The sequence below is a fragment of the Martes martes genome (genome assembly GCF_963455335.1).
Source record: "Martes martes genome assembly, chromosome: 5".
Classification (NCBI taxonomy): domain Eukaryota; kingdom Metazoa; phylum Chordata; class Mammalia; order Carnivora; family Mustelidae; genus Martes; species Martes martes.
The window spans coordinates 35,908,376-35,922,102 of NC_137892.1; the positions used below are offsets into that span (position 1 = coordinate 35,908,376).

A 13,727-nucleotide genomic window follows, 5' to 3' on the forward strand; every position below is an offset into this window, starting at 1 on the left:
TGAAAGCAGATATTAGCATGTTTGTCAGTGAATAGTTCGATCTATACATATGGGCCCTTATATTTACTCTTTGTTCATTTTTTTCTCCTAACTACCTTAATTACAATATAGAAATTGGCAGAATTCTAAATCTTTCTGTAACTGATCTCATGCCATGCTGAACATCCATCACAAACACTGTCCCAGTGTAATTCATTTTTTCATGCCATGATAATAAACCTTCAAATAGTCATGATGTATTCTTGCTCTCCAGGTGATAATTACATAAACATTCAATCTACCGTTGAGAGCAGTGCACTAAGAATCACCTTTAGATGGCCAAAGAGAAAGCTAGAAGAGTCTGGACTCCTGTTGGCATTGTGGAGCTGCTATACCTGAACTCGGGACATGCAGACTTCTTCCACATGGCACAAAAATAAGTAGGATAGGATTTATTCAGTTTCAAGTTGCTATTACTAGCAGCCAAATGCAATCCTTAACTCATACATTTGTTCATAGGGACACTTCTGCCAACATCTGAATAAACAGTCAACAGTCTAAGAACAAGAGAAAACCCAATGCTAGCTGCCTCTTTGTTTATAACTCTCTAACTTGTGTTTTGAAATTTCCTACTTAAAATGTCTATGCTAATGACTTGATAATTGTGTATGACTTTTCAATGAAGTGTGAAGTGCTCGCAAAGCAAATTTGCAAATGTCAAGTACAATTTGAGAATTATTGTCTTTTTTCTCTAAGATGCAATTTTGTACCGTGATGTTTTTATAAGCTAAAAGCATAACCAAACATATGGAGGAACTAATGACAGGCCTTCTGGAAAGGTTATGAGACAGAAAATGTTCGGTTGCAAAAACTCAATGACCTGTACCCAAGCCCCTTTCAATATGGCAGCCAGAGAGAGAGCAAGCGGACAGTGTAGGAGAACGACTTCTTCATTTCCTCTTAGGAACTCTTTTCTGAGTATAAGCTTCATGTTTAAACTCTCAATAAACCAAGGAAGACAGGCAGGTGAAAAGGAAAAAATGGAGGAGCTGACCTTACTTTAAAAAATGCCTTCTGTGGGAGAAAAACCAATTATCATTATCAGCCAATGAGTGTTTTCCATTTTAAGCCCAGCTCAACCTCAACAGGTGCCAAATACATTTGCCACAAGAAGACTGAAAAGATATTCAAGATACCACCATGAATATATTTTCAAGGACTCAAGTCAGCTAATGAAACCTCAAGAATTTATTTTTCAAATATCTAGAGAGGCAGTCAAAATACTGTAACTAAAATTTTAATTAACACTTATTATGATCAGTGATATCAGTTTTATGGATCAATCCATAATGTTGACTTCATGTACTGTATACACTTTACACATATGGGAGGGAGCATTTATTAAAAAAAGGGATTCACTTTATGGGGCACCTGGGTGGCTCAGAGGGTTAACCCTCTGCCTTCGGCTCAGGTCGTGATCTCAGGGTCTTGGGATTCAGCCCCTCATCAGGCTCTCTTCTCAGCGGGGAGCTTGCTTCCCCCTCTCTGCGTGCCTCTCTGCCTATTTGTGATCTTTCTCTCTCTTTGTCAAATAAAATCTTCCAAAAAAAAGAGAGATTCACTTTTTAAATCTCTATTATAAGAAAATCAGAGCATATTTTAACAATTTTAAAGTATTATCAAAGTACACCATTACTGATAGGGAAAAAATCTGGAAAAAATAATAACTAAACCATAACGAAAAAATAGTCAAAACTCCTTCCCCAACATAGGAATCTCCTCTACGCTGATCCTAATGAATGGTTACCCAAACTAGGGCATAATGATGGAAATCTCACTATCACAAAAGGTAAGCCTTTTGATTATTGAGAAGCACTATTTACAAGTCTCCTGCTGTTCTGAGCTAAAGTCTGTACTCACTGTTTCCAATTCTGCAATGTGAAAATAACAGAGCTTCCCCTTCCCCCTCCTCATCTCACAGCCCTTCCAACAGTTGAAGAGGGCTTTGATATCAATGCCCAGGCCAACCCTTCTCATCCCAATTCCTTATATCATCCATATATGTCAAGGTTTGTAGATTCTTCTACTTCCTGGCTATCCTCCAGGCTGATTCTTTTTTATCAATGTCCCTCAGGGGGAAAAAAAAAAGAGGTATCTGAGAACAACTGGATATGGAATAGGATGAAATTTAACTGCAATACAATTAAGTGTGGCTCTTCATCACCTTGGATTATAGCTGTGATTTATTTGATACCAAATCCTTGGTACCACACTATACTTGGGAGAAAACAGAATCAGCTTTATAATAATGTTTTAGTACACCATTTGCAGAAATGCACTGCAATAATATTAAAGTTAGGACAGCTAGCACATTGTCAATATATTTATTGAAAAATGCTTTGAATATTGATGTTGTTTTTCTAAAGCAATACTTACAAAGGATGTCATTATTGATATGGTCTGATGTACATTAACAACTTCACCAAAGATACAAGCCTGTGACCCAAAATTTTAAAAAAATTGTTTTATAATCACTTTTTAATAATTATATTACCTGGTACCATAATCCACAACCACCCAATCTTTTGCAGTTCCTGTGATAGCATCATGATGTTGAAACAGTCCCAAATTTCTTCTGGCTTCTGTCAGTGTCATGTAATGGGATGATGAAAGAAATTTACTTATCTTGTATTTCTGAGCTTGTTTCAGGGCGAAATAGTAAAGAATTTCAGCAGCCCTAATTGCATAAAACAGTCATTAATTCTTATTTCAAAACAAACATTTACTATTTAAATATGTGGTACTGATACATTTTCAAATGTGGTTTTTTAAAAATCCAAGACTTCAGCACAATTTGTAAAAAAGATATTGATAATAAACATTCCTATAAAACCATCAAGATATCCATCTAATATATATATATAAATTATCAATCATCAGAGAACATCATGTCTAAATTGATAAAAGGGCCCTTGTTCCAGATGGTCCTGGAAAAAAGCCAGTAGCCACTGGCAGTGAGATAGGTTTACTTATGTATAACATAGTGAAAAAAAATAGCTCCACCCAGCAGTAAGAAGTGGATAATGGTTTCTGTCCTTTCTTCTCTCCAAGATCGACACGGACACGTACCAGGAACTTCATCACCAGAAAGCCATTCACTCTCACGTATGTACATTAAAGGAGAGATGGCGCAGAAATGGTCACACGAGTGGGAGACTAACAGCGAAGGAGAGTCAGAAAGCGATGGCCTGACAGCTCAGTAACAACGGCTAGTCTCCACGCTGAATGAGAACATTCAACAACTAGAGGGAATGGAACAATATAAACTGAAATGTGATAAAACATACGCTGTTGTTTCTTGTTTTTTAAAGAAGAAAATACTTTGGCTTAAGAGTAGTTTGTGAGCAAGAATATGGGGACTTATTATTTTCATGCTTTATTTTTTTCATCAGAGGATATGTACGGTTCAAGACAGTTTCAAAAGAAGTTCTTTAAAAAGAGATATGGCTTGGGGTGCCTGGGTGGCTCAGTGGGTTAAAGCCTCTCCCTTCAGCTCACGTATGATCCCAGGGTCCTGGGATCGAGCCCCACATCAGGACCTCTGCTCAGGAGGGAGCCTGCTTTCTCCTCTCTCTCTGCCTACTTGTGATCTCTGTCTGTCAAATAAATAAATAAAATATTTTAAAAAAATTCCTTTAAATTTTGAAATAATTAAAGGATACTAAATAATTTCTGCCTTTAAATTCTAATCCTTCTAAAATTCATGGCAGGAGAAACACTAAATGTGAATTAAGGAAACTGTATATATATGTTCATCTATATCCAAAACACATATTCCTGGCTTTGCAAGGGTACATATACATAGATATCCCAAAATACAAACATGGGATTTAAAAAATATTTTCTTCTTTATACTCTTCTATCCTGTCCAAATGTTTTACAAATGAGCATCAAGATGAAATATCTTTTATCAAACGATAAACTTATTTTCAAATCAGTTGATTACATTTTGAAATTCATAATTATTATATGGTTTTCTATTGTTTTATTTTAAAGCAGGATTTTCAAAATATATTATTACTTGCACTAAGTACTTCATCTTAAATATGTTCAATAAAGTAAGATTGAATCAATATTTTAACTCCTTGTCACTAAAAAACAGTTGACACTTTTAAAAAAATGCAGTGGTCCAAAAGAATCTCTACATTACTTAGTACTTTTTCTGTTTTTAATCATAAGTAATTTAGAATAACATAATAGATAATTAATATTCTACTGGCCAAGAATGCATAAATCTCTATAATACAGAAATACTATTTTATTATAAACACAGCAACACGTATCCACCCAGCATATTTGTGAATATCCCCAAAACAGGCAAAGGTCAGGCTTTTGAAATAAAGGTAATAGCACAGAAATAATAAAAATTAAAAACAACAATAACAACAACATACTACTATACCAAAGTACAACTCTTGGAGAAATTCATGATCTTTATAAAAAGGCTTCCCAAAATGCACTGTTTCTACCAGTACTTAGAAGAATGTAGGTATGACATGACTTTTTATTTTTTTATCTTTTTTATTAATTATTTTTATTAACATATAATGTACTATTTGTCCCAGAGGTACAGGTCTGTGAATCGTCAGGCTTACACACTTCACAGCACTCACCATATCACACTAACTTTTTATTTTTAATATTAGGATTCATCATGAAAATTAATCATCATGAATTCATGATCTGAACTAAGCTGAAAGTGAACTTATGAAAATGGATTAACCTCCCAGGCTACACACACACAGAAAGAGCCCCAGAAATCCGCGGGGTGGTTCATCTTTAATACAAAGCAACAAGACCCACTATGATAGCTACTAGCCACAACTTAAGCCAATTAAAATTAAAGGGAATTAAGAGTTCAGTTCCTCACCCACACTGGTCACATTTCAAGCGCTCAACAGTTACACATGGCAAGTGGCTACCATACTGAACAGTGCAGAAAGCAGAAACAGAAGTTTTCCACCACGGCAGAAAGTTCTGTGGACCAGTGACTCAAAGTTCTACTGGACAACACTGGTTTAGAGCATTGCTGTTTTCTGCTGACTTTTTGCCTTCTCCCTGTCGCTGTGCTTTCTCAGCCAATCACTATGCTACTATCAGTTCTCATCTCTTTCAAGTTTTGCTCTTCTAAACAGAGAATCACACCTATAGAAATACGTTTCAGATAAATAAGAACTGAGGTGGAGACTCTGGAGTTTTCCCACATATAAAATATATTGGTTTTATATTATGTACTTTGAGGCCCACATTTTGGCCATGGAGAGACCCTTTTTGTTCTTTGTGACCTTTGCTTATTTCCAACAATTTAGTCTGCCTGATTACTGACGTGCAGACACACATGACCATGCCGCTGGATATTATCACAGTGTGCAAACAATACCGGTAATTAATTGGAAACATGTAAAACCTAAGATACAGGAGAAAGTCTAATCACATTAACTGCTTTTCCTTTCAAAGCAAAAACCCATGTAATAATCTGATTCTGCATTGGAGACATATCTCTGATTGCATTAAAATTTCACAATTACATTAAACATCCTAATACTGCATAAATGTTGTATATTACGCAAAACTCTATGAAAAGGCTATGATCACATAAAAGAGGTGAATAATTGATGTCGCTATCTAAACGTAAATTTTGTACCTTAAATGGGATTCCAGTATCCTATCCATTCGTTTGTAAAAGGGTCTGGATGTAAAGTAGCCACTCCAGTAATGATCGTCTCGGTCAGCGTAAGTGAAAAAATCTCCACTTAGAACAGGGAACATGGATTGGCCATTCTTCCTAATGGCTACATCTTCTTTATCCAGTGCATCAAAATAATCTGATAAAGTCCCAAACTGTATCTAATTAAAAAGAAAAGTGACACTTAAATTATTCATTCTCTACCTTAAAAATTACTTCTAGCTCTGAAAGGAAAAGTTAATAGTAAATATTTAAGATGTGTTTCCAAGTTAGGATGAAAATCTAGCTCAGATTGTACAAAACCCAAGTACAGGGGGGAGAAATACATAGTAACTCTTTCACTTGCTTCAGGTCCCAAATTAAACTGAAATAAAACTTACACACTTAACAGGTTAGAAGTACTACTTAGATATACAAATCTGTGGGTCTGAAAATGCCTTACAAATCTCCAAAATTTCAAACTGTGTAAGGGTCAGGGAATAGAGTAACTCAGAGATGAATAAAAGATGGGAAGCAGCAAAAATAAAACATTTACATAACAGTTTGGTTAACTGTTATGTATTTTCCTATGTCATATGCACATACACTCCCCTGGCCTCCCCGTGCCCCTAGTTTGAGGTCTCATGAGGGAGACTTTAAGAACAGCAGGTTATTAAAAAAATGGACTTTCTCTATCAGCAGGTAACACTGAATAGAAGTAAAATACAAAGAATGACAAGAACTGTAAGGTTGACTGCTCAAATGAAAAGGTCTTTTGACTAATGATTTAAATTACCAGAACATAAATCCATTTTTATGAGCCCAAGCTATTCCATAAATCAAAGGAAAAAGGAAGTATTATACCAGACCATGTAAACAGATATTGAAAGGCAGTGTTTTTAGAGACAAACAGAGAATTTAAAAGGGAATTTTTTCTTTGAAGAACGGTAAGATGCTGTTTTTGCTGTTTCCTACCACACACAAACACACACACACACACACACACACACACACACACACACACACTGAAAGCTATTTTGATTCAATGTGGCAGAAAAATAGTTAAGTGTAATTAAAAAACAGCGAGTAGTGCTCTAAAAGAGTCGCTAAGAACAGCACAGAACCTGGATCCAGATAGTATGGGTTTGAATTCCATCTATACCACTTACCTAATATGTGGTTTTGGGCATGTTATATATTGTGTCTGTGTTACAGCTAATAGGGTTCTAAGTAAAATGCTTAGAAATACAACTGGGAAGTAATGCTCTGAGTTTTAGTTATCACTTTTCTATTGCAAAGGCAAAATTTCAGCTGGAAACAAAACTGATATTAGTATGACAAATCTAAGTTATCATCATGCACTTGTGACACAATACATTTTATAACAGCAAAATAGACGATTATTTCTAAATCCTTATGTTTACATCACAGAAAAGCAATTTTCAATAGTATTACCTAGTCTTGTCTGGGCCTCACCAAACACAATGTATCGTGGGCAAGTTAATCTATTTGTGTCTCAGTTTCCTCATCTATAATAGGGATGATTACAGTACCTATCAGAAAATGTTCAGAGAATTTAAAAAGTTAACTAAGGTGAAGCACTTTGAAAAATTAATAGCAGGGGCGCCTGGATGGCTCAGTGAGTTAAGCATCTGACTCTTGATTTCAACTCAAGTCATGATCTCAAGGTCATAAGATTGAGCCCTACATGGGGCTCTGTATTGGGCATGCAGCCTTCTTAAAAGTCTCTCCCTCTGCCCATTCCCCCAACCCCGCCAAGCATGCGCTCTCCCTTTCTCTCTTAAAAAAAAAAAAAAAAAAGTTCATAGCAAATAGTAAGTAACTCAAAAATTAAGTGTTATTTATTATTCGCCTAACACATTCTAAAAAGCAGAATTAAATGTGTGTGTACAACCATGAGGGTCACAAATACAAAGAAATACAGCATTAACTTCAGGCCCAGAGGGTACAGAGAAGCTCAGGGAAGTATACTGATAAAAGTAACAAAATATTCAGCAATCTAAATTTCTGGGCCTCACTTTCTCATCTATATAAAAAAGGGATAACACAAATCCCCTTCAGTTTCAGATTTTAGGGAACTGTGGCATGCCACAGAGTCAATATTAACAACAAAGTATATCCTTTTAAAATATTTTAATTAATTTTTGGTATTAGTCAAGATGAAAATAGTTCCTTCTTGGTGATTTCCTGGGCAAAATTTATGTAAGTGGACTGGTTGGTTTTCTCACAAACTTGATTCAGTCCCAAAGGATTGCTATATAATCCTGTATATATATATGTGTGTGTATGTGTGTGTGTGTGTGTGTATATATATATATATATATATATATATATATATCTCCTGTATATATAATTTCTAGTCTCTTGGTAAGTAAAGTACATATTCCAAATAACAAAAAAAGTAAATGTTTTTTACATTAAAAGGCAACAAATTAAACCTTTAATGTAACCTTATTCTTAAACATAATCAAATTCCTCTATAAGAACAACATATGAGGAAAAAAATACATAAATTGTTAAATAAATAATGACCAATGGCAAACTAACCATCTTGACTAGTACAATGTCAATTTTTTAGCCATCTAAATTTAATTGCTTACTTTTGTTTTTCCTTTCATCAAAAGAAAATAATCATAAATTGAAGCTTCTGGCTTGGGTGAAATAATTTCAAACATCCTACAGAGAACAGATATAACTAGATAAACCACAGAAAGAAAAAAAAGCTTTTGTTTGAAGGTATGTAAGGGCAATCAAAGCAGCAAACATGTGAGTGACAAAAATTCCGTAAAAAAAGGAAACACATGAAGGTTACTGGGTACAAGGTTAGAATGCAAAAGTCAACTGTATTTTTATATGTGGAATATACCACGTTCATGAATGGCCTAATATTTGTAAAGAAGTTAACTGCACTCAAATTGATCTATAGGTTCAATGCAATCCCAACCAAAATTCCAACTTTTTTGGGGGGTAGAAATTTAAAAGTTGATCTTAAACCTATATAGAACTATAAAGAAAACCAATGCAATCTTGAGAAGGAAAAAAATTAGAAGACTAATGCTATCAGACATTAATATGCATTCTAAAACCACAGTAATTAAAACAGTATGAGATTAGTCAAATAGACAAATTGAATAGAGTCTACACAAGATCCACAGAAATAGTTTCACTCATAATTAATGACAAAGATGGTGCTGCAGTAAAGTGGGCAAACTGGTCTTTTCAATAAGTGGTGGTAGATATCCATATGGGCAAAATGCAACTTGATCCCTATCTTCATACAATGCACAAAAAAAATCAATTCCAAAATCAATTCCAATACATTACAGACCTAAATGTTGAAGGTAAAGTAATAAAGCTTCTGGAGGACAGCTTCATAGGAAGTGTATTTTCATGACTATGGGGTATAAATAAAAATTTCTTAAGCAGAACATGACAAGCCCTAACCATAAAGGAAAATACTGTTAAATTAGATTTAACTAAAACAAAGAATTCATGGTTATTAAAAGACAGCTTTAAGAAAGAAATTAAAAAACAGGCTTACATAGTGGGAGACAGTATTTGCATAACTTTTATCTGAAGAAAGATTCAAACCAAAATATATAAGAGCTATAAATGGTACAAAAAGACAACCCAATTTAAGGAAAAGTCATCAAAAACTTTAAATAGTCATTCACAAACAGCAATAAACTTATGAAAAGATGTTCAACTCATTAACCAACATGGAAATATAAAATAAAACCATCACATCAATCATAAAAAAAAAATGAAAAAAAAATCCTTACAATAAAAAATGTCAGTAAGGAAGTACAGCAACTGAAATTGTCATGCAGCGCAAGGACTAGTGCATCTATTTTGGGATGCTGTTTGGAAAAATCTACTGAAGTTGAACACGTGCATTCTCAATGACCAAAAAGTCCCATCCCATTTTATACCCACATAAATTCACATACATGTATATAAATACATTCACAATATTCAAAATGGCTTTATTTGTAATAGACAAAACCCGGAAACAACCCAAATGTCCATTAATAATAGAATGGACAAATCGTGACATATCAAATGGATAATAAAGATAATATATAGTATTAAAAAGGAATGTATTATGGGGTGCCTGGGTGGCTCAGTTGGTTAAGCATCTGACTCTTGACCTTGGTTCAGGTCATGATCATGGGGTCCTGAGACTGAGCTTCATGTTGAGCTCTGTACTCCACGCAAAGTCTGCTTGAGAATCTCTTTCCTCTCCATCTGTCCCTCCCCCCGCTCGCATTCCCCACTCCACTAAAATAAATAAATAAAGTCTTTAAAAAAAATTGAATATACTGCTATATGCAATACAGATGAATCTCACAAACACTACGTGGAGCAAAGGCGGACACAAAGTAACATACTTAAGATTCCCTTCTTATATCATTTCAAAAGAAATACTACTACTCACGATGATAAAAGGGAAAATAAGGTTACTTCTGTAAGATTCGGCAATGATTTGAAGGACATCTAAGGGACTCTTTTGGGATGCCAGAAATGCTGGAGGCGGTTACATGGGGGTTTTTAAACTTGAAAAATTCTCTGTACACTTCTGGTTTGTGCATGCCTCCTATGTATGTGATACTTGTAATTCATATAATCAAAAAGTAACTTTATTATTATTTTTTATTATGTTACGTTAGTCACCATACAGTACGTCATTAATTTTTGATGTATTGTTCCGTGATTCATTGTTCACATATAACACCCAATGCTCCATGCAATACGTGCCCATCTTAATACCCATCACTGGGCCAACCCATTCCCCCACCCCCGTCCCCTCTAAAACCCTCGGTAAAAACTGCCCTATTGGGCAAAGAAGAAAATAGGTAAAATACAAAAATCAGGACATTAATTTTTTAGAATCAGTGTTAGATCCTTTTGTGGACCTCAAAATCATTCACTCGGAAGATATATTTAGGGATATATTTATTATTTAGGGATTATTTAGGGATAAAATACCCCATCTATATATGCCATCCCCTAAGCAAATGTTTGTGTATCAGCTTCATCTTTGAGGAGATTAAAGAGATAATTTAAACATAGACCTGATGCACTGAGTTCATAATCTGGCAGAAGTTCAGTTGTAAGTATCTCGAATACACTTGGCATTTTATTTAAGTTTATTTAACTATTTGATATTATTTACATTTACTTAATAAACTTGAATTATCCCAACATAAAATGTGGCCTATCATCAGCTTTCTAACTTCCTAAACAGTAACATCTCTTCTTTTCTATAGTATTTCCATAGATATTCTACTGTCTCATAGGTTAGTATGTGACTATAATAAACACATTGGGTAATTTTCTCATGTAGGGTCTAAGATAGGACTCTTGTTTGAATCCTGACTCATGAAACATACGCTAAGAAAAAATTGCCTGTATGTGATCAGGAAAATCTGAATCTATCTGGATACATGATAATACTGAATTATTGTTAATTTTTTAGACATAATAATGGCATTATGATTGTATTTTTAAACAGAGTCCTCATCATTTGTAAGTAGTGAAATGGTTACAGATGAAACTAAATGACTACTATTTCCTCAAAATAATCCCCGGGAGAGTGTGAGAAAGGACAGTGAGCCACAGCTGAAGAGAAAGTGACCTTGAATTGATCAATGTGGTAGCTGAACTATGGATATGGGGAAGCAGGATTCAGGGGAAGGGTACTTTAGTTGTTTTCATAACTTTACAGTACATTCGAAATTTTCCAACCTGGGGGGTGGGTGTGGGGGAAGAGGAAGAGCTACAGACAAATTATTAATTTTGGAAGTCTTCTCAACCAAGAAAAATGCTAGTGTATTCTCTGGACACAAGATATTCATTTGCAAAATTCATGACATGTTCATCTGTATCTGCCCGTCACACTACTAAATCACAAGGATGCAACTGTCACAGAGAAACAAACTTTCAATGCTGGTAGAAAAACAGGACATCACTGAAAAATAAAGATGACAACTTAGTAGGTGCATATTGACAATTACATAAAAGTAACATCTCTTTAATGCTGTAGGAATGGGAGCAAGGGACAACTTCAGAAATGCAACTACAGTACTAGATAATTTTCCTGTTTAAGAACTACCCTCTTACATAAGGACTACATATACTAGGAAATATTGGGATATGGGACAAAGAAACTAAGGTTATTTTGTTTTAGCCTCATTTAATAATGAAGGCTCAACTTCAAATACAGTATCATAATTAAATATTTTCAAATTACCTTAACATTATATTCAGGATGAGAATTCATATAATCAAAAAGCAGCTGATAATTCTTATACTGATGATCCCATTCTGTACGTTCACAGTAGCGAAAATCATCTCCTAGTGGGGCCAGGACAACTGTGGTACGGAAGAGTTTTGACTTTTTTCGGTACTGATCTAGAAGCATCTCAGCCCTACAAAAGAAAAAGGTAAAATAAGAATAATATTAAGAAAAGGACAACAGGGCAACTCATTAAAAAGTGTATTATGTTAAAAGAAATTGTTGTATATTCTTCCTGTATTCTAGATTAGTATGATTTATAAGGCAGATTTTTAAAAAACTATTTAACTAATTTTCATTATCCATTTAAAATATTCCTGGGACACCTGGTCGGCTCGGTGGGTTAAGCCTCTGTCTTCAGCTCAGGTCATGTTCTCAGGGTCCTGGGATCAAGCCCCGCATTGGGCTCTCTGTTCAGCAGGGAGCCTGCTTCCCCCTTTCTCCCTGTCTGCCTCTCTGCCTACTTGTGATCGCTCTCTGTCAAACAAATAAATAAAAATAAAGTCTTTAAAATATTCCTAGATTCTGGGGTGCCTGGGCGGCACAGTTGGTTGAGCATCCAGACTCTCGGTTTTAGCTTGGGTCATGATCTCAGGGTCATGAAATCAAGCCCTGCATTGGGTCTTGCACTCAGCTCAGACTCAACTTGGGACTCTCTCTTCCTCTGCCCCTCCCCCCTGCTTTCTCTCTCTCTCTCTCTCTCTCTCTCTCTCTAAAATGGATAAATAAATCTTTTTAAAAACATACTCATAAATTCTTACCAGAGGGAAAAACCCGCAGTTTCCAATAGATTATCCTTAGAGAAATAAAGTCACATACCAACTTTGACATATAATAATTGGGACCATCAATAGCCTCCCGAAGCCCGGCCATAGACACTGGATCCCAGACTGTCCGTGTTTTAAAATAATTCAGTCCAAGAGACAATAAGGAGTTCTCACCTATATAAACTTTGAAGTTGGCTTTGACTTAAGACCCCTTTCTCTAATTTGATCTAAACTTGCCTGATTAAACATAAAAAAAGTAATAGTTTGAATGAAACCGATTACAGAACCCGATTTCCTCTTCAAAAGGGAGAAAAGCAACTCACTTAACACCTGCCATCAATAAACTGGGTATCTGTCACAGTGTCCTTCCCAGTGCTGATCAACAGATAAAGCTTTGAAGTTGAATTAGCTTTTTTGATTTCTACCTCCCACAGATCTAACCCATGAGTCTAAAGGTCAGCTAAATACTAAATGTGCTGATGTGCTTTTATATTTCATATTCTAGTATTCTGCAGAAAACCTTTGGAGTTGAACTGCTGAATGCTGAATTGGGGCAGCATTTGAGCAAGTCTAGGAATACAAACTATTTAAGAGGAATGGCTTACAAAAATGAAATTAAATAAGCAGATGAACTTATAGTAGTTCTCTATGTAATGCCACGCTTAAGAAATTAGTGATGACTAATGTGCTTTTTACCCAGTATTCCAATTTTCATGTCAAGGGCTATTGAGAAGTTCCAATTCATGGTATAAAAACTTATGAAAGAAACTCAAAGAACATCAATAATGGAAAGAAGTATTTTATAGAATTAAAAACATTTAACTAAACTTAGAATCTCACATGATCTTTTTATACTGATGGTCTCTGAAACTGCCTTGCAATATTAAATTATTAGCAAAATTCAATAACTTGGTGAGTAAAATATAACCATAATGTT

General features: G+C 34.9%; 1 protein-coding gene across 1 annotated transcript in view; it reads right to left on the reverse strand.

Moving 5' to 3' along the window:
- The window catches only part of MAN2A1 (mannosidase alpha class 2A member 1), a 167,646-nt gene that overhangs the window by 79,488 nt on the left and 74,431 nt on the right, over window positions 1-13,727 (reverse strand). Inside the window, exons 8-10 of the mRNA XM_080804167.1 lie at window positions 11,979-12,156; window positions 5,684-5,886; window positions 2,534-2,716 (exon numbers count right to left, since the gene is read on the reverse strand). Of these exons, the coding sequence (XP_080660293.1) occupies window positions 2,534-2,716; window positions 5,684-5,886; window positions 11,979-12,156 (564 nt within the window). The remainder of the gene's footprint in view (window positions 1-2,533; window positions 2,717-5,683; window positions 5,887-11,978; window positions 12,157-13,727) is intronic.